At 33.9% G+C, this 25,754-nt stretch overlaps 1 protein-coding gene across 1 annotated transcript; it reads left to right on the forward strand.

Annotated features, from left to right (window-relative positions):
* The first annotated feature begins 654 nt into the window (after positions 1–654).
* On the forward strand, positions 655–1,617 carry LOC113375660. The gene has a single exon (XM_026615585.1). The coding sequence runs from the start codon at positions 655–657 to the stop codon at positions 1,615–1,617; it is 963 nt and encodes a 320-aa protein (XP_026471370.1).
* Positions 1,618–25,754: the final 24,137 nt, after the last annotated feature.

Consider the following 25,754-nt stretch of genomic DNA (forward strand, 5'->3'; position numbering starts at 1 on the left):
TATTCCTGCGCGCTGCTGCCGGTCCTAAGCCCGGGTAAAGGAGGAAGGTTGTGGGGCAAGAACATCTTTGATCCCCACATAAAAGCGGCACACACCGCAAGCTCTAGGTCATGTCTCTGGAGAACGGGGGTCCTTGGCTTAAACGCCCGGGACACGAGGAAGGATCCTATAAAAAAACACCCTCAACTCTAAGGTAGGGCGCGCGCCGACGGAGTGAATGGCTGTGAGGAAATACAGCCCTGAGCGACCAACTCCGAGGCACCAGCCGACACCTCGGCAGTAACAGGCTTGCCCAGGCACTGGGAGCGCTACCTGGGTCGACTGCTAATCTCCTATACTCGTGGGAACAATGATGAGCACCCAAAAATCAAAAATTAAAACGGACAACTGTTGTCCAAAACGGCCGCTGCCCAAAAGGCAGAAGCCAAAACCCAAGAGAAAGAGTGGTGAAGGGGGATACAACCCCTAAAGAGAAAGTGGCTAAAAAGGGGATGCAACCCTAAAGAGAAAGTGGTGGAAAAGGGGAATACAACCCCTAAAGAGAAAGTGGTAGAGAAGGGGGTTACAATCCCTAAAGAGAGCACACCAATCTATCTGCGGATAGTTTGAATAAGGTTAAAATTGAAAGAGAACAACTTGAAAGTTTTCTTTTCAATGACTCAAAAAAGTGTCCAAAGGCGCAATCAAGTTTCCCTTGAAAAATGGTCTAATTTGGAGCTTATGCTTCAAAAAGAAATTTTAGAGCGCGGAAAAACAGAGACCAAATACAAAGAAAGAACCACAAACATGTCATATGCAAATGTGGCATCTAGAGCACCCAACCCAAAAGTCCCAACGCAAATAGTGCAACAGAAAACAAAAAGCGAATTCATATATATCAAGCCTGAATGTGACAAAACAGACAGGAGATCAAATGACGAAATAAAAGACCACGTAAAAACTGGTCTTAAAGATATTAATAAACAAATAAAAGTCAGAGGCATACGGCAACTCCGTAATAAAGGAGTTGTCTTAGAGGTTGAAACCAAGCGAGATATAGAAATAATTAAAAGAGCAAATCTGAGTGCGCAAAAATTAGTCGTGGAAGAGCCGAAAAAGCTACAACCACAAGTAATTATGTATGATGTAGAAGAAGACTGCCAGGAAGAAAACTTCCTGGATTGTCTAATTCTGAAAAACTTCGAACATTTAGAAGAAGCAGAGGCAGATCTTCTAAGAAAGGAGTGCAAAGTGGTAACCAAATTCAAAACAAAATTTGGTAAAAACAACTGGGTAATCCAATTACCCGGAAAGCACGCCAGTAGACTACTCAACGAGGGCAGAGTCTACATGGACTGGCGTACATACAGGCTCAGCGAGTATGTAAAAATTCCTCGTTGCTATAAGTGCCATGCATATGGACACATAGCGAGAGTATGCAGAATCGAGAAACCTGTATGTGAGAATTGTGGCAGCAGTGAACACACCACAAATGACTGCTCCAAAGACCAAGACGCAAAATGCGTAAACTGCGTAAGAAATAAACGCAAGGAGACAGGCCACAAGGTGACTTGGAAGTTATGTCCTGAGTACGAGAAACAGCTTCAAATTTACAAAAATAAAATTTCATGGGATTAAAAGCAGCCCAAGTTAACGCACAAAGGTCTAAATCCGCAGCAGCCAACCTAGAACTTATTTTTCATCAGTTAGGACTTGACATACTCTGTATTCAAGAACCTTACTCAATAAGGGGCATGATAAAAGGGTACACCTCAGCAGGACTGAGAGTACTACAACCGGAAACGACCAATCCTTGGGTTGCAATCGTAGTAAGAGACGGAGAATATGATATCTTCAAAGATCAGAGCTGGAATGTGATCATATAATGTGCGTAGAGATATGTACTTGTAAAGAAAGCTTGTATCTCGTAAACTGCTACATGCAGTTCTCAGTCGACATAAGTATCTTCCTGCGAAAGCTGGACAGAATCCTCAGGAACCTGGCCGGCCGCCGCATCATAGTCACGACAGACGCAAATGCAAAATCTGGTCTGTGGTTTTCGAAAACTCTGGATAGCAGAGGCAAGGAACTAGAGGAGTGGATCGCCTCTAATAACCTAGTTGTTTTGAATGAGCCTGGTCACAACTACACATACCAAAGTGAAGCTGGGGACACAAATATAGATGTAACACTTACAACCCCGAATATGTCTTCAAAAGTGATCAACTGGAATGTGAGTGATATAGCGACCACCAGTGATCACAGCCTTTTAACATTTGAAGTAGTGCTTGAAGCATCAGTCACAAGGCAAATAAAGAATCAAACAGGCTATAACACAAGAAAGGCTAAGTGGGACAGGTTCGGGGAACTGGTGGAGAGGGAATTCGACCAACAAAGTCTGGAGTCTCTGCAGAGGTTAGACCCAAATAGGGCTATTAAGATATTAACAGAAAGCTAAAAGCAATCTGTGACAAATCCATGCCCAAAAGGAAAGCCGGAAGCAAGGTCATGCCATGGTGGTCGGAGGAGCTGACTTGTCTAAGGCGGGAAACTAATAGAACTAAAAAGTGTCTCTTGCGGGCCAAGAGACTATGTCTTGATGACGTACCAATCAAAATGCAGGCATACAAAAGGGCAAGAAATAACTATGTCAGAGAAATTAGAGAACGTAAAACAACCTCATGGAGAGACTTTGTGACAAGCGTTGGTAACGAAGATCCCTGGAGTATAGTATACAAAATTGTATGCGATAAAATAAACAAGAAGGCTTCTCTATGCTCACTAGAACTCCCTTCCGGGAACTTCAGTGAAACATGGGAAAAAACTGTAAACGTCCTTCTTAAAAAGTGCCTCCTACCAGATGATCAGCAAGAGAACGCTGATCACATTAAAATTAGAGAAAACATACGCCAATATCAAAACCAGAACCTCGAACCAATCATCGACTCTGTTGATGTAGAACGGGCATTACTAAAACTGAAAGATAAAAAAGCCCCAGGAGAAGACGGCTTCACTGGCGAAATAATTAAAAAATTATGGAGTCATAACAAACAAGCAATCCTTACAACACTAAATAAATGCTTTCAAGATGGCAGTTTTCCTACCGATTGGAAACAGGCAAACCTATGTCTAATTCCCAAACGAGGGAGTGAAAACAGAAAGCTTGCCAAATCATACCGTCCAATCGCCCTTCTGCCAGTGATGGGAAAGATCTACGAGAAAATACTCGTAGAGCGTATTAAGACAAATTATACAGAAATGAATATGTGCAATGCACGACAATTTGGCTTTAAGGCAGGCGTCTCCACGGAGGACGCACTGCTAACTTTTAGAAAATGCATGGCAACGAATATGAAGTATGTACTTGCTATATTTGTGGATATTGAAGGTGCCTTCGATAACCTGTGGGGCCCGCCATCACACATAGGCTGACGCAGGCAAACTGCAGCAGCCATATGGTAAATATAGTCAAGGACTACTTTAAAAGGCGAAGCGCCTATGTAAGAGGCAACACGAAGAAGGTTGGAAGAGGCATGCAGAAGGGATGTCCACAAGGATCAATAATTGGTCCTGTTGCATGGAACTTCTGCATGGACGTTCTTCTAGACGGCCTAGTTCAGCTAGGAGAAAATGTGGAACCCATTGCATACGCAGATGACTTGGCGTTAATAATTAAAGGAAACTCCAGAAATGATCTGGAGAGAACTGGTACCATGGCTCTTAAATGCGTTGAGGACTGGTGCGTGACGCATAAAGTGAGAGTCAGCAGTGGAAAAACTGTCGCAATGATGATAAAGGCAAATTTAATGAAGGCAGACAACCGATTATCAAAGTTGACAACAATAGCCTGAAATATACAAAAGAAGTGCGATACTTGGGAATTACTATAGATAACAGGCTAAACTTTGTAGCGCACACTAAGTTTCTGAGGGAGAAGCTAGTCAGCTTCATCTTGAAAATCAGGAGGGTTGCAAAGGAGGAATGGGGCCTTAAAAGAGGCACCCTTGACACTTTGTACAAAGCAGTGATAATACCTATAGCAACATACAGCGCTGCTGCGTGGTTCGACAAGTCGTCCCACACGCACAACCTTAGAAACTTGAACGCCGCGCAAAGAATAATTCTGCTGACACTCACCAAGGCGTGCCGTACCACCGCAACAAATGCATTACAAACAATAAGTGGCAAAATGCCACTAGACCTAGAAATTACACAACAAGGCATCATAAACCTTGTAAAAAGAAACGAGAAAGTTAGCTGGAACAATTATAATTTCAATCCAATAGCGAACCCAAGCAGGGAAACCCTCAATCTAGAGGTTAAAATGATAAATGAAGCAATAAAGCTGGAATGGCAGAAAAGATGGGAATTGGCAAACACGGGTAGGATAACCTACGGTTTCATTGGCGATATTACATACGCTACAAGGAACAAGTGGTTTAAACCCAGTAGAGAGTGCGTGTACATTCTGACCGGATACGGTCCGTTTAGGCACACACTTTACACAAGGGGCGCCACAGAAGACGACAAATGTCCCTTCTGTGGAGAAAGTGAGACAAGCACGCACATGCTGGTCATGTGCGACAGATATGATGAAGTAAGAAGGCAAAGCCTCTTTGAAATAGCAGGGAACACAAACCTTGATGTGTACCTGGAAACCAAAGCCAATTACCTGGGGCTTGTTGCTTTTGCAGCACGAGCCATTAAAACCAGAAATGAAGTGCAAAACCAAAGCTAAAACCTATAATCCAAACTGAAGCTAGAAATGCAGGACCGCCTCCACGTGGTTAGGGATGGAAACGTCAGCCCACTGACGGCCAAAGGTCCTGCACAACACCCACAAATATAATATTTAAATTGAGAAATAAACAATTATTAAGTAGACGCTACATAGCAATGAGTGAAAGCTCGAGCTATACAGAATAAGAATAAATAATGAATGAATGTCCCTATCTACTTTCTAGCGAAACCACTGCCAAGGGAACGGGCTTGGAAAAATTAGCGGGGAAAGAAGACCCTGTTGAGCTTGACTCTAGTCTGGCATTGTAAGGAGACATGAAAGGTAATAGCATAATGGGAGATAGTAATATCGTCGGTGTGAAATACCACTACTTTCATCGTTTCTTTACTTACGCGATGGGCGGAAAGCGTGCGTCGAAAACTTGCGTTCCGACTGTCACGGTTTTCTAGAGCCAAGCGCATAAGAGTGGTGTGAGCCATTGCGCGATCGCCAACAATACTATAGCGTGATCCGATTCGAGGAAACTGCTAGGGGCGGAGTTTGACTGGGGCGGTACATCTGTCAAATAATAACGCAGGTGTCCTAAGGCCAGCTCAGCGAGGACAGAAACCTCGCGTAGAGCAAAAGGGCAAATGCTGGCTTGATCCCGTTGTTCAGTGTGCACAGGGACTGCGAAAGCATGGCCTATCGATCCTTTTGGCTTGAAGAGTTTTCAGCAAGAGGTGTCAGAAAAGTTACCACAGGGATAACTGGCTTGTGGCAGCCAAGCGTTCATAGCGACGTTGCTTTTTGATCCTTCGATGTCGGCTCTTCCTATCATTGCGAAGCAGAATTCGCCAAGCGTTGGATTGTTCACCCACAAATAGGGAACGTGAGCTGGGTTTAGACCGTCGTGAGACAGGTTAGTTTTACCCTACTGATGAATCGTCGTTGCGATAGTAATCCTGCTCAGTACGAGAGGAACCGCAGGTTCGGACATTTGGTTCACGCACTCGGTCGAGCGGCCGGTGGTGCGAAGCTACCATCCGTGGGATTATGCCTGAACGCCTCTAAGGCCGTATCCTTTCTAGACAAAGTAAGCAACGATATCTCTAGGAGTCTCGTGAGTCGAAAGGCTCAATACAATGTGATTTATTAGGTATTCGGCACACGCCGTTTATCGCACGAGCCATTTTTAGCCGAATGAGGCGCTGGACAGGGGCGATATCCGTCCGTTATATCTGTCTTGCCTATAGCGGTCGATCATGGGTTACTAGTTCGATGTAGAGACTCGGAATCGTTTGTAAACGACTTAGGTACCTGGCGGGGTGTTGTACTCGGCAGAGCAGTTACCACGCTGCGATCCGTTGAGACTCAGCCCTTGGCTTGGGGATTCGTCATGTTGGCTTGACGTCACCCCACGCTATTAGAGCATAAGCCTTAAGCCGTCGCATTGCACCATGCCACAATCAGTAGGCTTGACAGTCGAAAACTTGTACATGCTGTACATGTGACACTTCTTCGGTATCTACCTAGCTATTTTGTACAACGTGCGTGAGTCAGCACGTAAATCAAAACTTATCGACAAATTCCAATACTAGAAATATTCATTATTTTTTTCAATAACCATAATGTCAAGAGAATAGTTATAAATATTTTGTAAGTTTACGAAATATATGTTTTTAAGAGAAACTTTTCATAATTTTTTAATATAAATATATGATATAATTCATTAAATTCTAAATAGGGAGGATGTTTTTTGCTAAATTTCTTGGAAATGCGTACAAGTTGCTAATAAGCAAAGTACGTATAAGTTATCTATAATGCAAAATGCGTGCAAGTTGTCAATGTGTAAAATACGTACAAGTTGTCAATTTGCAGAATGCGTGCAAGTTGTCAATTTGCAGAATACGTGTAAGTTGTCAATGTGCAAAATACGTGCAAGTTGCTATTTTTATTTAATTTTTGTAATATACTCTAAATAATTAGTAACTTTCCAACCTATAAATATTTCGATTCTTTTATAATAAAATATTCAGTATATTTATTTCCTTTTTAACAAAATATTCAGTATTTATATATAATTTCAAACTACATCTAGTAAACTTTTAGGGGACATTGCGAGTAAGCCTAACCTAGAATCATGCATCGAAACAGGTTAAAAACATTTTCCGGCTTTTTGAAATCAGTAACTTACGGGTACATCAGACTACATCAAGTAAACTTCTAGGGGACATTTGCGAGTAAGCCTAACCTAGAATCATGCATCGAAACAGGTTAAAAACATTTTCCGGCTTTTTGAAATCAGTAACTTACGGGTACATCAGACTACATCAAGTAAACTTCTAGGGGACATTTGCGAGTAAGCCTAACCTAGAATCATGCATCGAAACAGGTTAAAAACATTTTCCGGCTTTTTGAAATCAGTAACTTACGGGTACATCAGACTACATCAAGTAAACTTCTAGGGGACATTTGCGAGTAAGCCTAACCTAGAATCATGCATCGAAACAGGTCAAACTACTTTTGTAGAAAAATATTGTTTTTGGGTTTTTAGGAATTACATATATTTATTCTATTATTTATTTACATGACATGGTTTAAATAAAACATTTTTATTTCTTTAAGTTACATTTTTATTTAAAATAAAATTTCTTACATTTAGCTAATACAATTTAAATAAATTAATATCTGAAATCTTGCTTGCTTTCCAGTCGAGGATGCTTTTCACGAGATAGTAGTGTCGCTGTCATAACACCTTCGCGATTTTGCTCTAATACGCGTTTCGATACATTAGCCAGTAATTGAACATGTCTCTCAGTTCCCTGAATGTGGACCGGAATTTTAGGGTCACTCCATGGACACTCATTGCTTTGTAGATATTGTACTAGATGTTCATGAGGAATATTTAGCGTAAAGGCTGGTTCGGATATATTTGAATAATCATCCATATCTATCATATTAGTATAGTCGGTGCATTCGAAATTTATTTCGGGTGTTTTGTAATCTCTCAATTGCGTCAGGTCTTCCACATTATTACGGTAATATAAGATTTTTCTTATAGCTGAATCTCGTATTTCCTTTTTATTATCAAACAACATTGCTAATAAAATATTTTCCGAGTGAGCATAGTATGCGTTTTCTTTAGCAACATTGTTCACAATTTGTCTTAAATTCGAGTCTAAATATTGCGTCCAGCTAATAAATTTAAAATAATATACTACCATACCCCACAGAGTTGTAATATTTAATGTTAAAGTACATTGGAATATATACTTTCATTACGTAGTTTGCCAGAATTTTCAAATTTTTGGATGGCTTATTAGTAGTTACATATAACCGAAGTAACCTACTAGCCTTCGTGAGCCAACGGGAATGTGCTATTGGCCCTGGTTTCATGTTAGCTAAGCCTGTCGATACTTCTCCAGAAGCAACTGCTTTAGCTATTTTTATTAAATAACTTGAGTCAGTTGTCGATTCAGCAGGACCTATATCAGCCAAATTTTCAAGTGGGATTGTTTCAAAGTCTTTTACCGGCTGGAAGTATATAGGAAAAAATAAATTATATTGAATTTGAACATAGGGTATTAAAAATAGTAAATATGTTATAACTCACCGGTATATTTCGCATGTTTCAATTTGTTTGCTTAATATTCCAGTTTTTGTTCGTGGTCCAGTGGTCAATGATTTTTCCAAATAGTTAAATAAATGGCGAAGTGGAAGTTCGTTAAAGTGGAGAAGACACACAAACCAATGCAGTGGCCTGTTTAACTGAATTTCAAATCGACGTAAAATACCATTTTTCACGCCTGTATTTGCTGGTTCACCATCGCAACATATGCCTATCAAAGAATCGAGAGCTATTCCTTTATCGGCGAAAAACTCGTTCAATTTGATTACTTTACTTTCCGAATCTTCATTTTCCAATTTTGTGTAACCCAACAATTGGCCATTCGGTTCCTTTAAAATAACTAAATGCGCTTCTTTAATCATTCGTGGGTGAAACTTCTTATCGATTTTTTCCATGGTAATAGAATCATTTTTTCGGCCGTCGAATGAAAATGCTATTAATTCAGAAGAATCATATCGTTTGTGTAGAGCTTGCCTATTTTTCTGCCTCTCACGAACGCTTTTATTTTTATCCATAATGACAGGATTGCCCCAATCATCCGTTATGCCCAGGTCACGCAGGATTGCCGTCACCACGCCAGAACCAACTCTATCAGAAATTGCAAATCTGTCGCACATTAAGGCATAGCTTGGAGCCTTATATCTTCGACTATATGGACCACGTTTTATATGAGAGGTATTTTGTGAACTTTCCGAACTGCTTTTAGAATCAAAATCAACATCTGGAGTATATGTCTCACCTGGAGTAATATTGCTAGTTATTGTAGATTCTGATACTTCATCTTCAATTTTTATAATATATTCTGGTATCGTAGATTTCCTCTCATTATGTTGATCCATCATAAACGCTTGTAAATGTTCTGGGATCAGTCCACAGGAACACAGTAATCTTCGCAAATCACATTTGCATTTTCCAATATAAAATAATTCTTTCGTGGATTCTACAAACTCCTGAAATGATGCTTGGGTAGACTTGCTTTTATTTGTACTTTTATATTTATCAATCAATCGGTTCAATTTTCTAGCGATACTTCGTTTCTCCATAATTGGAATATCAATTTTTTCCCACGTCTGAATCAATTTCGTTACCACATTTGGAGTAAATGTTTTATATGAAAACATTTTATTTTGTTTTTTTGATATTTCGGCCAAATAAAAATAATACCTGATAATTTCCATACTTGTCGGAAGATTTATTCCAGTAAATTCTTTTGCTTCCCCAAATGTAATTTGATCATGCGAGCGCATATGATTCAAATTACTGGCAATTGCGCCGGAATTTAAATAAGAATTCGCCATTGATACTTCACGTCTAACTGGAGAACTGAATGAAGATTTATGCCAATTTTTCACATTAATATATCCTTTTCGAAACTTCGAGAATTATTATAAAAAAATACTAGCGCACTCTGATGGAAATAAATAACAACAAACTAAACCCGATTTAAAAACCCCCGTACAAACTATCAATCAAAATATAACTCACAATTTGAATTATTCACATGCCTAAATTAATATATTAACTTATTAAAAACAGTATTTTATTGAAAATTTCGCTGGCTAAAGAGTTATTTGCGATATATGGTTTTGAAGTCAAAATTCATTTAAATAACACATATATTTCATATGAAAAGGTGCCCATATCGCTTAATTTTACTTCTATAATGATTTGGCCCACCCTAATATATATATATATATATATATATATATGTTTATATATATATATATATATATGTATATATATATATAAATATATATATATATATATATATATATATATATATATATATATATATATATATATACATACATATACAAACACGGTTGATAGATTAAAACTGTGTAGTATAGTTTGTTATTGTTTATTCGTGGAGAAACATAGGTACAATATTTTTATTGTGCTGTATATCTCTCTTGGCTGCCGAATGATAGAATAGGCTTTTTGCTTAGATCTCTCTTTCATATTGAACAGAAACGGCCATCTTGATGCGTGCGTATCCCCAAATGCTACAGGGCCGTAATTAATGCAGGGCTGTACTTGGGTGTCGCCGCACAGACCACTACGGTGAAAGAGAAAGAAAATTATTATTCTTTGTATTTCAGAAATCGTACCTGCCGTCCTCGACTTGTTATATATTTTTCAGATGTGATGTGCTCTGCTATTGTGCGTTCTTCGGCGGTGCGTTCTTCAGTCTGTCTTAAGAAAAGGATTTTGGCTGGCCCGAAACGTCCAGTTTAAAAATCTTTTTTTCTCTTTCCAAAACCTTGTAAGGTCCTTTATAAGGTTGCGTCAGAGTCGGCTTTATTATATCTTGTCTGATGAAAACATGACTAGATTTGTCCAGATCTTTATGGATAAAACTCTTTTTTGGGCTATGAGATGACGCAGACTATGGTTTTAAATTTATAAAGATCTTATGTAAATTATTCATGATGCTTGTAGTTGTTATATCCATGTGATCTTCAAAAAATTGACCAGGAAGTCTCAAAGGTTCTCCAAAGGTGAGTTCTGCGCTAGAATTCTTTAAGGTTTCCTTTGTCACTGCTTGCAGTCCCAATAGAACCCATGGCAATGCTTCTAATCACAACTCATTTTCGTGGCACATAAGGGCAGACTTTAATGTTTGGTATATATTCTCAATGAGGCCATTAGATTGCGGATGATATGACGATCTATGAATCAGTTATGTTCTACAAAACTGCGCCATATTGCGGAATGTTGCTTCGTCGAATTGTCTTCCTCTGTCAGTTGTTATTATTGCCGGTATTCCAAATCTGGATATCCAACAAAAAATAAAAGCCCAAGTCACAGTTTCTCCAGTTATGTCTGATAGTGGATAAATTTCTATCCATCTGGCGTATCTATCTATGCATGTTAGTAAATATTGCGCACTTTTGCAAATTTGTAGAAGACCTACGATGTCAATATGAAGATATCTTGCAGAGGGAACGTCAAATTTTTGTTAAGGTGTGATGATATGTGTACCTATTTTGCTGCGTTGACATTGTATGCAATTCTTTGACCAGGTCTGACAGTCACGTCGTATATTTGGCCAAACAAAGCATTTCGTCAGCATTTTGACTGTTGCTCTAACACCTAAATGACTTAGGTTGTGCACGTTGTCAAAGATCTTCTTTCTTGAAGCTGCTGGGACAAATGGTCTTGGTAAATGTTGTGATATGTCACAAAATATCTTGTGCGTTGTTCCTGGAATGGCTTGGCTTTCGAGCTGCCATGAACTTTCTTTTGACAGATAATTTTTTAGTTCCTGATCCTCTTTTTGCGCTTCAGCAATTTCAATTATGTTTGTAAGACTGCTAACTGCTTCGATTCTCGAAAATGTATCAGCGGTTATGTTTTTTGTTCCGCTAATGTGCCTAACATCGGTTGTAAATTGAGAAATGAAAGTGACTCGATTCAATTGGAGGTAGGCGTTTCTGTTTTTGTTGAAAAATATAAGTTAATGGTTTATGATCAGTAAACTAGATGAAATTTCGGCCTTCTAACATGTGTCTAAAATATTCCATAGATGTATAACAGGCTAATAATGTGCCATTCTTGTTGCTTTTCGGTCAGCCTCTTGGAAAAATATGCAAGTGGTTCCCAGATATTATTTATCCGTTGTTGTAAGACGGCACGAATACATATGCTCGAAGCATCGGTGAACATTGCGAGTTGCGCCTCTGGCTTTAAATGTGCTAATAAAGTAGCTGCTTCTAGATTAGCTTTACACTTTTCTAATGCTTCTGAGAGTTTCTCCTTCCACTCTATTTTAGTTGCTCCTTTAGCACTAGGTTCAGATAACAAAGATTGTAAATCTGCTTGGTATTGTGCAGCATTTGGATAAAATCTGCAATAAAAATTAATCATATCCAGAAATCTACGAAGAGATTTGATGGTACGTGGTTTCGGGAATGCTCGTAGTGCACTTATTCTCTCGACTCGTGGTTGTGAACCAAGTGAACCAACAAATTTTACTTCTGGCGATTCTAGAAAACATTTGGTTGCGTTGACAGACAACAAAGATTTTGCTCGTATTTTTCCGGGTTTTTAGATGAAACCAAAATATCATCCACGTATGAAAAACAGTTGTCCAGTCCTTGAGTCACTTCATCCATGAAACGCTGGAAGGTTTGAGCTGCATTTCTCAGACGTGAAGGCAAACTCAAATAATCCAAATGGTGTTGTTATGGCGGTTTTCGGTATGTTTTCTTTGTATACTGGTATTTGTTGGTATGCTTTTTTTAAATCAACTATGGAAAAAATTTTGCAGCCCGCTAAATTCTGCGAGTAATCAGATATGAGACGCACTGGATATCTACCAGTAATGGTTCTATTGTTCAGCTATCTAAAATCTCCACAGGGTCTCCATGCATCATCTTTCTTCTTGACGAGATGCAGTATTTATTTATTACAGATTAGTATTTATTTTTTTATAAAAAAGTAGCGACTTTTGAATAAAATTACGCTATATTGTTTCGAAATAGCTATTGCCCATTTTTTATTCAAATTAATTACAAAAAATATAAAATTATAATCAGAATAAAAACTATATAAAAAATTTTAACACCGCGTATAATATATAATGAAGGCTTGCAAAACTAATAAATATTCAAAATAGACAGATAAACAAAATAAAACTTAACATTACTATAATTACTTCTATTATCATTAAATACGCAATATAAAAATTAAATTTTATAATATTGTAGGGTATGGTATTTTTCGAAGCATTCAACCTATATGTCAACTAGGCTTTTATTCAATCGTGTTAGTTATAATACTGATTATGAATGATATTTGAAACTAACAATAGACATAAGAAATAATTGTGTTAAAAAATCTTTAGAATTATTTAACTATGATCGTATTACAAATAATAGTTATATGTGTACAGATGCACTGGACGCATTTGCATATTATATTCTTTTTACAATAGATTAGGTACAATGACCATTCTTTAACCCGAAAGTAAACAGCTTATTATAAAAATTGGAGATATGATCAAATGTGAATTGTACCTGCAGACACAGATAGGAAAAACCTATATGATCCTAAAGATTTTTATTATATTTAATAATAAAATGATTAAGAAATAATTAATTGATTTCAAAAGAATGAAGAAGCAAAAATTAATTGTAAATTTAGATCGCGACGATATGATTTGCCGACGTCTCGGCGTACTGTGTTAGTTCTAATTTCTAGTATTGTGTGCACATCTTTAGATGTAACCTACCAACGTTAATGTAAATCTACTTTTATTTTGTATGTATTCTCCATTTTCATAAATATTGTGTTTGTTCTACATATATACGAGTATATATATATATATATATATATATATATATATATATACACATATATATATATATATATATATATATATATATATATATATATATTAATTGTTTAATATGAACAAAACGCACTCAGATTTTTTTTATCACAACTTTATTTTATTATTACAAACGTTTCGAGACTAAGGTGTGCCTCATCATCAGTGTAATTTCAATAACAGTTATTTATTACTAAACATTCTTTTTAAATTTATTTAAAACTAAATTTGGACTTTTTAATATAATTTCAATATTTGTAATAATAAAATAAAGTTGTGATAAAAAAATCTGAGTGCTGTTTTGTTCATATTAAACAATTAATATTCGTTCCACTCATATCATAAAATTCTATATATCTTATATATAAAAATGGAGCTCTCTTTCAAATGTCCGAATAAAACTCGAAAACGGCTGAATCGATTTGGCCAGTCTTAGTCTTGAAAAATTCGTGCCAATCCAGAGAAAGTCCAAAAGGTGAGAAATTATTTCAAATCCGCGTAGAAACTTTACATTTTCAATTTGAAATTTTTTGTAGAAACGTAATTTAAATAAAACAATGGACGGTGGCAATTTCGTGAAATGTCAAACGCTTTTGACAGATGATGTTCAATTACGTTTAATAGGATGTTTTACGCGAATATTATTTATTTATGATAAATTTGTAGTAAGTAGTTTTGTTTGTAGTTTTATTTCTATACAAAAACGTTAGTAAACGGGCCGCAAGTGTTACTAGAGACTCAAAATATAAACTTTTTTGATATGTTAATATGAAAATGCACTTTTTTACATATTTTTCTCAAACACGGTGCTCTGAAAGATCCCATTTGTATAATTATATACTCATTGGTATTTATAAAACATTTTCTATGTTATATTATTTTTTATTTATCTTATTTAAATTCAGAACCTAAATTTGGTATCGATCAAATGAACATTTTGTCGAATAACATTTTTCCAATTATAATTTCCCAGAATTTATCGCAGAATAGATATTAATATATGAAGGTCCGGAATTAAAAAGGTCCATCACCGATGTGCCAAAAATCAGTAAAGTTAAACATTGTTTAACAACAATATTTGAAAGTAGAGGAAAAAAGATGTATAGTCAGCTACAAACTTGATTTGAAAACGATAATCTTTGAAATGAGGGAGATAAACGGTAATCTTTGAAAATCCATAATAGAAGTATTTTCTTCCGTTGGTAGTTTTAGCATTAGTTAAAAATGTAATTATTTTGTAAAATACCTTTAAAATTATAATAAGGCTTTAAACCTTTTGCCACCTGCCCGTTACAAGTTACCCCGCATATAGGATAAAAAGGTCTAGATAACAAATTTTTGGAAGACATCAAAAAAGCACATTTCTACAATGATGAAGTAGAAGTCAGTTTACTGAACGTAGTCAGATAATTGTTTGTTTGATATGTCTTATTTGTTGTGATATAATTGTTATGGTTTTCACAATATAGTTTATATTTGCTCGAAGTCAAATTGGACCTTTGTGCCTCGCCCTGCTCTACATATATACTTTTTATTAAATTTACTTTAATTTATCGAATGTAACTTGAAACTTTTCAAAAAGCAGGTCAAAGAAAAAATACTTAATTCATTTTTTATCTCTCCTCGCAAAAATTTGAAAATTTTGTATAAGCTCAGTAGTATTATTTACAATTATACACAAAATCCAGAATCCAGAAAGAATCTGAAAAACTTGAAACGTAATTAGTAAGCCGAAAGACCAAAAAAGACTCGGAATGGATTATACGATGTTTTCTATAGAAAGTATATAAAACTTGCAGTTTGATTGTATTGACAAAATATAGACAAACTAATGGGGTTTATTGCTTTTATAATACCTAATTGTATAGCATTCAAACAACACATCCTTATGCACTTGAAGTATTAATATTTTTGATTCTCTAGAAATGGTTTAGAATATACCTTATTTAGCAAAACAACGTTTGCCGGGTCAGCTAGTCTTATATATAAAAATGGAGCTTTCTTTCAAATGTCCAAGTAAAACTCGAAAACGGCTGAATCGATTTGGCCAGGTTTAGTGTTGAAAAATTCGTGCCAATCCAGAGGAAGTCCAAAAGGTGAGAAATTATTTCAAATCCGCGTAGAAACTTTTTATTTTTAATTTGAAAATTTTTGTAGAAGCGTAATCTAAATAAAACAATGGACGGTTGCTAATCCGTGAAATGTCAAACGTTTTTGACAGATGATGTTCAATTACGTTCAATAGGATATTTTACGTAAATATTATTTAATTATGATTAAATTGTAGTAAGTAGCTTTGTTTGTAGTTTTATTTATATATAAAAACGTTAGTAAACGGGCCCCAAGTGTTGCTAAAAACTCAAAATATCAACTCTTTTGAAATGTTAATATCAAAATGCACTTTTTGGCATATTTTTTTCAAACACGGTGCTCTGAAAGATCACATTTGTATAATAATATAATCATTGGTATTTATAAAACATTTTTAGGTTATATTATTTTTTATTTATGTTATTCAAATTCAAAACCTAAATTTGGTATTGATCAAAGGGACATTTTACCGAATAACATTTTCCCAGTTATAATTTCGTAGAATTTATCGAGGAATAGATAGTAATATATGAAGGTCCGGGGTTAAAAAGGTCCACCACCGAAGTGTCAAAAACCACAAAAGTTAAGCATTGTTTAACAACAATATTTGAAAGTAGAGGAAAAAAGATGTATAGCCAGCTACAAACTTGATTTGAAAACTATAATCTTTGAAATGGGCGAGATAAACGGTAATCTTTGAAAATCCATAATAAAAGTATTTTCTTCCGTTGGTAGTTTTAATATTAGTTAAAAATGTAATTATTTTGTAAAATACCTTTAAAATTATAATAAGGCTTTAAACCTTTTGCCACCTGCTCGTTACAAGTTACCCCGCATATAGGATAAAAAGGTCTATATAACAAATTTTTGGAAGACATCAAAAAAGCACATTTCTACAATGATGATGTAGAAGTCAGTTTACTGAACGTAGTCAGATAGTTGTTCGTTTGATATGTCTTATTTGTTGTGATATAATTGTTATGGTTTTCACAATATAGTTTATATTTGCTCAAAGTCAAATTGGACCTTTGTGTCTCGCCCTGCTTTACATATATACTTTTTATTAAATTTACTTTAATTCATCGAATGTAACTTGAAACTTTTCAAAAAGCAGGTCAAAGAAGAAATACTTAATTCATTTTTTATATCTCCTCGCAAAAATTTGAAAATTTTGTATAAGCTCAGTAGTATTATTTACAATTAAACACAAAATCCAGAATCCAAAAAGAATCGGATTGGATTATACGATGTTTTCTATAGAAAGTGTATAAAACTTGCAGTTTGATTGCATTAACAAAATATAGACAAACTAATGGGGTTTATTGTTTTTATAATACTGAATTGTATACAGCATTCAAACAACACATCCTTATGCACTTAAAGTATTAATATTTTTGATTCTCTAGAAATGGTTTACAATATACCTTATTTAGCAAAACAACGTTTGCCGGGTCAGCTAGTATATATATATATATATATATATATATATATATATATATAGGTTTGTATGGTTTGATTTTTTGATTTCTAGTGAGAGAATATGTAAACTAAGTCTAGAAAACTTGTTGTTAAGAGAATTGTTCAGATGAGAAAATTTTGTAAAATTTAAGCGATAAAAATTAGGTATGATACCCATTTACGTTTGAAAAAGAACAAGAAAATTCTATCAGCTTTTTAGACGTAAAAATTATAAAAACCACAGACAATCGAATTATCACTAATTGGTTCCAAAAACCTACTTGGTCGGGTAGGTATTTAAATTATCATTCTTACCACCCTTCTAGCATAAAGATAGGCACTATTATTAATTTAGTCGACCATGCCATCCTACTCTCAGACAAACAATTTTGGCCCTCTAACTTATCCCTCATCCGCACAACTTTAATTAACAACTCATATCCACCGCACCTCATCAACTCCGTCACCTCCAACAGACTTAAAACCCTCAACAGTATGCATTCTTCTTTTTCCCCAGAAAAAAATTCTAAAGACAATAACTATATAGGCAACGTTTGTTTACCTTACGTAAAAGAACTTTTTCCAGTGTGGAAAAAACTTTTTCATAAGGTAGACATCAGACTAACCTGCAACATAGATCTAACTCTTAAATCCCTCTACACAAACCTGAAATCTCCCACTAGTATAGAACGTACTTCCAACATTGTCTACAAAATAAATTGCAATGATTGCCCTTCTACTTACATAGGTGAAACCGGACAAAATTTAATAAAAAGACTCACACAACACGACAATAATTCGAAAAACCCCAACCAAAACCAAACTATGATAACAGAACACATAAAAAATTTCAAACACTCCTTTAACTCCTATAATGCCAGGATTCTCTACCATGAACGGAACACCATTCAGAGACGTTTTGCAGAATCTTGTTTCATATCAATATGTGATCACGCGGTGAACAAAAGATCGAATTCCTCCTTACTCTGTGATAACTACCAAGTAATACTAAATAATGTTTCCAAATTTATCTCCTCTGAACAAAACTAATTCTGACCTTACTAACCTTGCCAACACTTCCTAGTTTAACTTCGGCCTTGATACCCGAGCTTTACCTACCCATGCATAGCAAATTTTGAATAAACCTTAAAAAAATTTTATTTTAGATATTTGAGTTATTAGTATAACTACCTAGTAATACTAAATAACATTTTCAATTTTTTTCTCCTAATTCTAACCATACAAACCTAGCCTAACATTACTAGTTTCAACTCCGACCATTTTCTACCAACCCGCCCATAACAATCCTGGAATGACCCTTAAAAATCTCTCAAAACACGTGCTGGCGTTTATACATGCCTCGGTACTCGCAAAGTACAGAAGTCGTGGCAGAAATTACATAATTCTACTTACATTTTTGTTCAATAAAACTATCATTCTTCTGTTTACATCATACAAAAAAATATAAAAAATGCATAGTGTTGACAAGTTAGTTGTATAAATGTTAGTGCCAATCTCTAGTGCTGTGTACACTTCTCTATATGTAACCAACCAACGTAATGTAAGTCCACTTGTATTTTATATGTATTATCCATCTTCATAAATATTTTGTTTGCTTTACATATATACGAGTTTACATATATTGTATGTTTATATATATATATATATATATATATATATATATATATGTGTGTATTTGTATGTATATATGTATATATATGTATATTACTTACAAACATGTATGTTTGTATGTATATACATGTGTATATGTGTATGCATGTATTTGTATATGCGTATATATGTATGTATGTATATATATATTTGTGAGCATTTATGTACATATGTATATGTATGTATTGTATATATATATATATATATGTATATATATATATATATATATATATGTATATGTATATATATGTATGTGTGTATATATGTATATATACATGTTTATGCGTATATGTATGTGTATACGTGTATAGCTATAGTTACATAGATAGGTATGAGTATATGTATGTTTCATACATGTACATGTACGTCGTTGAGAATATGCATGCACGTTGCATATATGTATATGCGTATATTTATATTTGTATAGTCGTACATGTATATGTGTACATATATAGGTATATATTGTTGTATCTGTATATCATGTGTGTGTATATGTATATATGCATGTATATATATATATATATATATATATATATATATGTATATGTGTGTATATGTGTATGTATATATATGTATATATGCGTAGGTTTATATGAGTGTACTTAGATATTTTTGCCTATATTTTTTAATTATTCATTTAATTCTAGTCTCTACTACCTTTCCTATCTTATATATTTCGTTTGTTGTTAAGTGTTGCTGTTTGTTAATTTTCCTCTTATTGTATAGTTACTTTACCAATCCACATATATTATAATTACCTACATATACTAATTTTCATACTGTTTTTAGATCCACTGATGATGACATTAAATTGAATTTCGAAACGTTTGGAAATAAAGATTATTTTATAAATCTTTGGCTTTTCTTTGTTTGATGTATCGCCCTCAAGAACTCACTCACATATTTCAACATCAAAATTAACTACTAAATCATATATATATATATATATATATATATATATATATATATATATATATATATATATTGAAATGATATGGGGTGTTGATTGAATTGGGTTGGGTTCCAAATGTTGGTTGATCCACTCTCCAATGGGGTGCTTAATCCGTCCAACCTTTCCTGGTGTCGTGGGCAGAGCTTATAGTTATAATATAAAACAACAACACTGGTAGAAATCTCCTCGGAACCGTGAGCACTCTATACTGGTATAGGCTGAAAGAGTCTCTACGCAAAGTCTAATACAAACACTGAATTTAATTTGACTGTCACTTTATTTAATCTTTAATAAACTTTCAAATAACAAACTGACATAAATTCGTGTTAAGACATACTCTAAATTACAATACGAAATCTTACTCTATTTATTGCAAATAGTACGTGAGAATATCCCGGAAGTGGCGCGTTCTGGAAAACTTCTCTGCCCTTGCAATGTTCTTGGACTTTGAATGTATGGCATAGAGCACGTATAATTCATGTTATTACATAACACGCCACCCCTAAAGGATATTCTTGGTCCTCCAAGAATAAAAAAAAATAAAAAAATTAAAAAATACAAAATTTTTGATGTTCTTCCCCTCTTAAAAAAAAATTATCGTCCTCGATAAATAATAAAAAAAAAATATCATAATACAGTAGCAAAATATAATAATAATGACATATTTTTGATTTTTCTATTAATATATCAAACTTAACAAAATAATATTGATAAACAGTTTGCTATTGTCTTCTTACTGATATAATTTGAAACTATTTAAAATTCTATAATAGCAATGGCTTTAATTAAACTTAATTTATTAATCTAATATTGCTATTTCTGATAAATAATTGCTTTGAGGGGAAGGAAAGGAAATTAAGACAATAGTAAGACATTTCTTATGCTAATAATTATAATTTTAATAAAATACAATAATAAGGTTTTACTTAAGCTAATTTTATCAAGTAGAATCACTTGTATAATGCCATTTATAAAATTTGATATTGATAATAATATTGGAAACTATTGTACAAAAAAAAAAAAAATAATAATAATAATTTTGTAACATTTGTAGTGTGTAAATTATACATATAATTTTGCTATAACATTCTGCTGCACATGTGATTTTCAAAGTTCAATAACATTATTTTGTAAGTGTGATATACAATAGCATAATTATTCAGATATTTAATTTCAAAAATGAGTTTTGATTATACAGCAAAATGTTATAACAGCAATTAGTTACAATTATTCTATTGCTCTAAATATTGATGGAAAATGCACTGTTGGAAACTCCGATCAAACGCTCAAAGTTCGCAATTCGTGGGAATCCATGTTTTGGCTTTGTGGACGTATGTAGGACATAAGCGCGAAAAACATTATGCAAGCGATAAAAAATGCTACAATTCCGCCAATCAGATATGCATTCACTGATTGTGTCGGTGTTTGCGTAATTACCTGTCCCATTTCGGATTGCATTTCATTTATGTTTTTCGAATATTGTTTTAAAATGTTGTCGTCTATAATATTTTTAAAGAATTTATGATGTCTTGGAATTGCGTTGAGTGTGACGTTTTCATTTTCCGGGTCAATTCCGTTTACATTTATCGCGCTCATAAAAGATGTTGCAATACTATTCTGTATTCTTGTTCTACTTTTAATTAGAATATCGTTACTAATAATTTTACAGCCGTCAGCGATGTTTATCAATCCCGTGCCGTAAATCTTCAAGATATCTCTCGTATTTCTACAAGAAATCCTCAATTCCTCCTGCGCGGGACAGACAAAACCCCAAGCGCCTTCGGTATAAAGATAAAAAAAATTGTATGGTTTAATTTTAAAACTTTAGTCTCGCAAGTATTCGGAATTTGCTCTTTGTATGAAAACATCACACTCTCGCAATCTTCTCCCTGTTTGAGATAGGAAATGGGTTTCTCCCACTTATCTCCCATATGAATTTATTATTACTCACAGTTTTGAATTTATTAATATCATCATCTTTAAATAAAACATAATGAACCATATCTCTATCTACTATTATGTATGGAAATTTATGCGAAATAAAAAGAAAATTATTGGAACGAATGTGTTTTGGAATAGTAGTTATTTTATAAAGCTCAAAATCATTTTCTGAAATTAACGGAACATTGATTTTAAAATTTAATTTATTATTAAAAATATGAATGTTAACCTTAGCAATATTATAAATTGATAATATGTCTCGTTGTACTATATCATAGGAAAATCTCAATTTCTTATCTAAATTTGGTACGACATTAGTTATTAAATTTCTTAATTGTTTTGACGACATGATATAGGGGTGTAGTTTCTCATGTAAGGCCATTATCACTACTTCTGTCAGTTTATTCTGATATAAAATAAAATTTTCAAGGTGATAATTAAATAATAAAAACATTTTTTCTATCTGTATCAGAATATTAGCGAGATGCAGTTCATTATGTGATTTATTTATTAACAAGGCCATATTGTCAAAGCTTGTTTCAATTTCGTCAGATAATTTATTTATCGGACTTGTTAAATTTGTTAAAATTTTAAATTCCGACTGATAGATTGCGATCTGTTGTTTATTTAAGTTCAATAAATGATTCTGATTACTTTTCAATAGTGATATTAAATATAAACAAATTTTGTTCGTCAAAATACTCGGCGTCAGGCTCAGTCAGAGTACCAAACAACTGTTTTGAAATGGATCCTATTATGTTTAAAAGAGCTCTTTTGGTTCTAACTGAGTCTGTCTCCTGTACTAAATCTAGAATAATATTGTTCTGGCTAATAACAGTTTTTACAACATTGTTAGATAATTCTAAAAATGGCCTGCATACTTGCTTATATTCTGACATATTACATGTATCTTGGAAAATATTAGAAGTAGTGATAATCCTTTTTAGATTGCGTTTGTATTCTAATAAGTCGTGCGAAATAACGATATCGAAATAATCGCTACATACTTCCACATCGCCTATTTTCTCGAAATAGATACCAGGGCTTTCCATGAATGTAATATTGTAGTTTGGAGATCCCACAATGATCGGAGCCATCAAAGCCGACAATGTTATAAAGAGGTGTACAATCATCCTGTCAGGAAAGATAAGGATTAGGCTTGTTATAGAAATTATGGGCTTTGGGATGAGAAAATTTAATTATTTTATGGGAAATCGTAGATATGCGATGCGATCTTATTAAATACACTTAAATACTTTAGTGTTAATTGCAGCATTGAACGTATTTTAAAATATTATCTGAATATTAATAAAGTATATAAATTTTCAAGTAATATAACAAATCAATATTATGAGTGTTTATAAAAATAAAAACCTATGGGCATTATCTTTCTATTAACATTTCATGAATAATCAAGTTTAATTCATTATCGCATAGTTGTATATCATATTACTAAAACGTTGCCGCGATAAAGCTGAAATTTCAAACAAGATTATACATGGTGTTTCTTGATCAGATTACACAACAGAAATAACTAAGTTAATAATTAATTTATGAATTTAAATTTACTTGTATTTTATTAGTATGTTTAATCACAAGCAAAGTGCAAAAGATAAAACTAGAAAGAAAAATTGATTTGAATTTACTCATTAATATTATAATAGATCAGACTTATTTTAATATATTTATAACAGAATAAAAAAGTAAAATAAAAATAAAAATAATAATTACGTTCAACACATTGCAATTTACACCTAAATAAAATGAAATGAGATTATTTTGCATCTATATCTGGCGTGAATTTTTTCAAATTATTGTTTGAATACTTATGATTTTGCCATTAACATTTAACTTAGAATTTACACCTTCTTGCTCCAAAACCTCGTATGGATCCTTGTATATGGGCATCAACTTCTTACACCTTTGTATGGTGTGTTATCTTTCATTAAAACTAGATCTCCTGCGTTAAAGTTTGACTCTTTAATATAAGAATCATAACGAAGTTTTGATTTTTCTTTTGACTTGATTAAATTCTCTCTAGCAATAGCGTTTATCTGCTGTAATCTGGTTTTAAGTTCATTAACAAAATTATCATAGGTATGTTGTATTTTAGGTTCTCTATTAACAAAGGCTGGTAGATCAGTTTTCCGCCCAAATACAAGTTCAAACTGCGAGAATTTTGTGGAAAAACGAAGTGTAGTGTTATGGACAAAAACGGCATAACTAATCCACGTATCCCAAGTTTTCTCATCTTTCCCAATGTACGACCTAATATAATTTAAAAACATATGGTGACACTTTTCTAAGGCCGCGTTTGACTAAGGATGATACATAGAAATATCGATTTTTTCGATCTTTAACAGTTTGCAAGTCTCTTTAAATATGGTGCTCATGAAATTTGTTCCCTGCTCGGTCAAAACTGCTTCAGGAATACCAAACTTAAGAATAATTTCGTTGACGAATGCCTTGGCTATTGTTTTAGCTTCTTGGTTCGGTATTGGTATGGCACCCGCAAACTTCGTCAAGTCGTCGATAAAGGTCAGCAAATACTTGTTATTATGATTAGAAGCTGGGTATGGACCACAAATGTCTAAGTTTATTTTTTCGAATGGGTAGGCAGCAGTTGTCGTTATTAACATAGGTTCCTTTGTATATTTTGTGCCTTATTCCTTTGACATTTTTCACATGTATTAATGAACTTCTCTAGGTCATTTTTCATATTTGGCCATAGGTAAAATTCTCGAATCTTTCTGTATGTTTTACCTATGCCTAGATGACCTCCTGCTGCTGGATTCCTGTGAAATTTCTCTAAAATATCATTAATTTCTTTATCGCTCAGATTGGTCTTTATAAAATCATAATAAAATTTTATTTTAATATTTGTGTCCTTGAATATAAATCTGAAAATAATTGAAATCACTTCAGCCTTGATATCCTGAGATTTTTACAGGAGCCAATTTTACAGGATTAGCGATATGTAGCTCCTTATATGTATGTTATTGGACTCAACGAGGTTTTTAAGAGACTGTATGCATTGGAACATGTCTTTTAGTTTAATTTTTTCGTTTTCTCCATGCGTTATTAAATAAATATATCTACATCCATTTTCAGTAGTTTGTATTTCTGAGTGGCAATCCGTGTTCCTCGTGAAATCTGCTCTTCTCTTGCTCACGAGCCAATAACTATTTATGAGACGGAATTAAAGTATTTTCAATAAAAATAAAATCGTATTTTGTCCATATAAAAGGGCATCACGAGAATTAAACAAAACGCCGACGGTATAAACGTGGTAATACACTACAAACGTTCGTTTGGTTTGTTTTACGGTAACATTATCAATGAACAAAAAAAAAAAAACATACGACTAAAATAATAGTTTTTATTCAATCTTAATCATTATCATACATAACAGATATAAAACTATTATATAATAACACTTAAACAATAGGGCCACCATAACACATTTAACTTATCGACCAAACATTTCGCGACGCACGGCAAAAAATATGACACAATGATATTTATATATGTAAACAAAAAATGATTCGAAAATATTAAAATGGCAAACAAAGCGGATGGTGCAATAATGATAAATAGGATACGGAAGTAAGAGTAATTAAGTTACGCGTATGATATAAAAACTAAGTGTTAGGAACTAACTAAACATTAAAATTAGTAAAAATTAGACAAACGTGAAGAAGAACAAAAACTTCTTGATCAAGAAAAAAAGACGACGAAAAAAAGTGTCACTGGCCGTTCTAGCTGTATGACGCACACAACTAGAGCGTTTATCCACCCGTCGGGTACAGGTCCGTACTTGGCAAGACCGAGTGAAACCTTTACCAGTGTCCCTGCGCCCGCAGAAATACGACTTCTAAAAGACAAATTATGCTTGCAATCTGCTCTAATTAACGAAGGTTGGCTAGTCCTTTCGTTACCGTGCCGCATACGATGTATAACTAGACTGTTCGCAATA

This window comes from Ctenocephalides felis, unplaced genomic scaffold (genome assembly GCF_003426905.1).
Source record: "Ctenocephalides felis isolate EL2017-DRISC unplaced genomic scaffold, ASM342690v1 CF-g0.4_SCAFFOLD_01886, whole genome shotgun sequence".
NCBI lineage: Eukaryota > Metazoa > Arthropoda > Insecta > Siphonaptera > Pulicidae > Ctenocephalides > Ctenocephalides felis.

Coding starts and splice junctions, on each gene's coding strand:
- LOC113375660 (XM_026615585.1), top strand. CDS start 655: ATGACTCAAAAAAGTGTCCAAAGGCGCAATCAAGTTTCCCTTGAAAAA.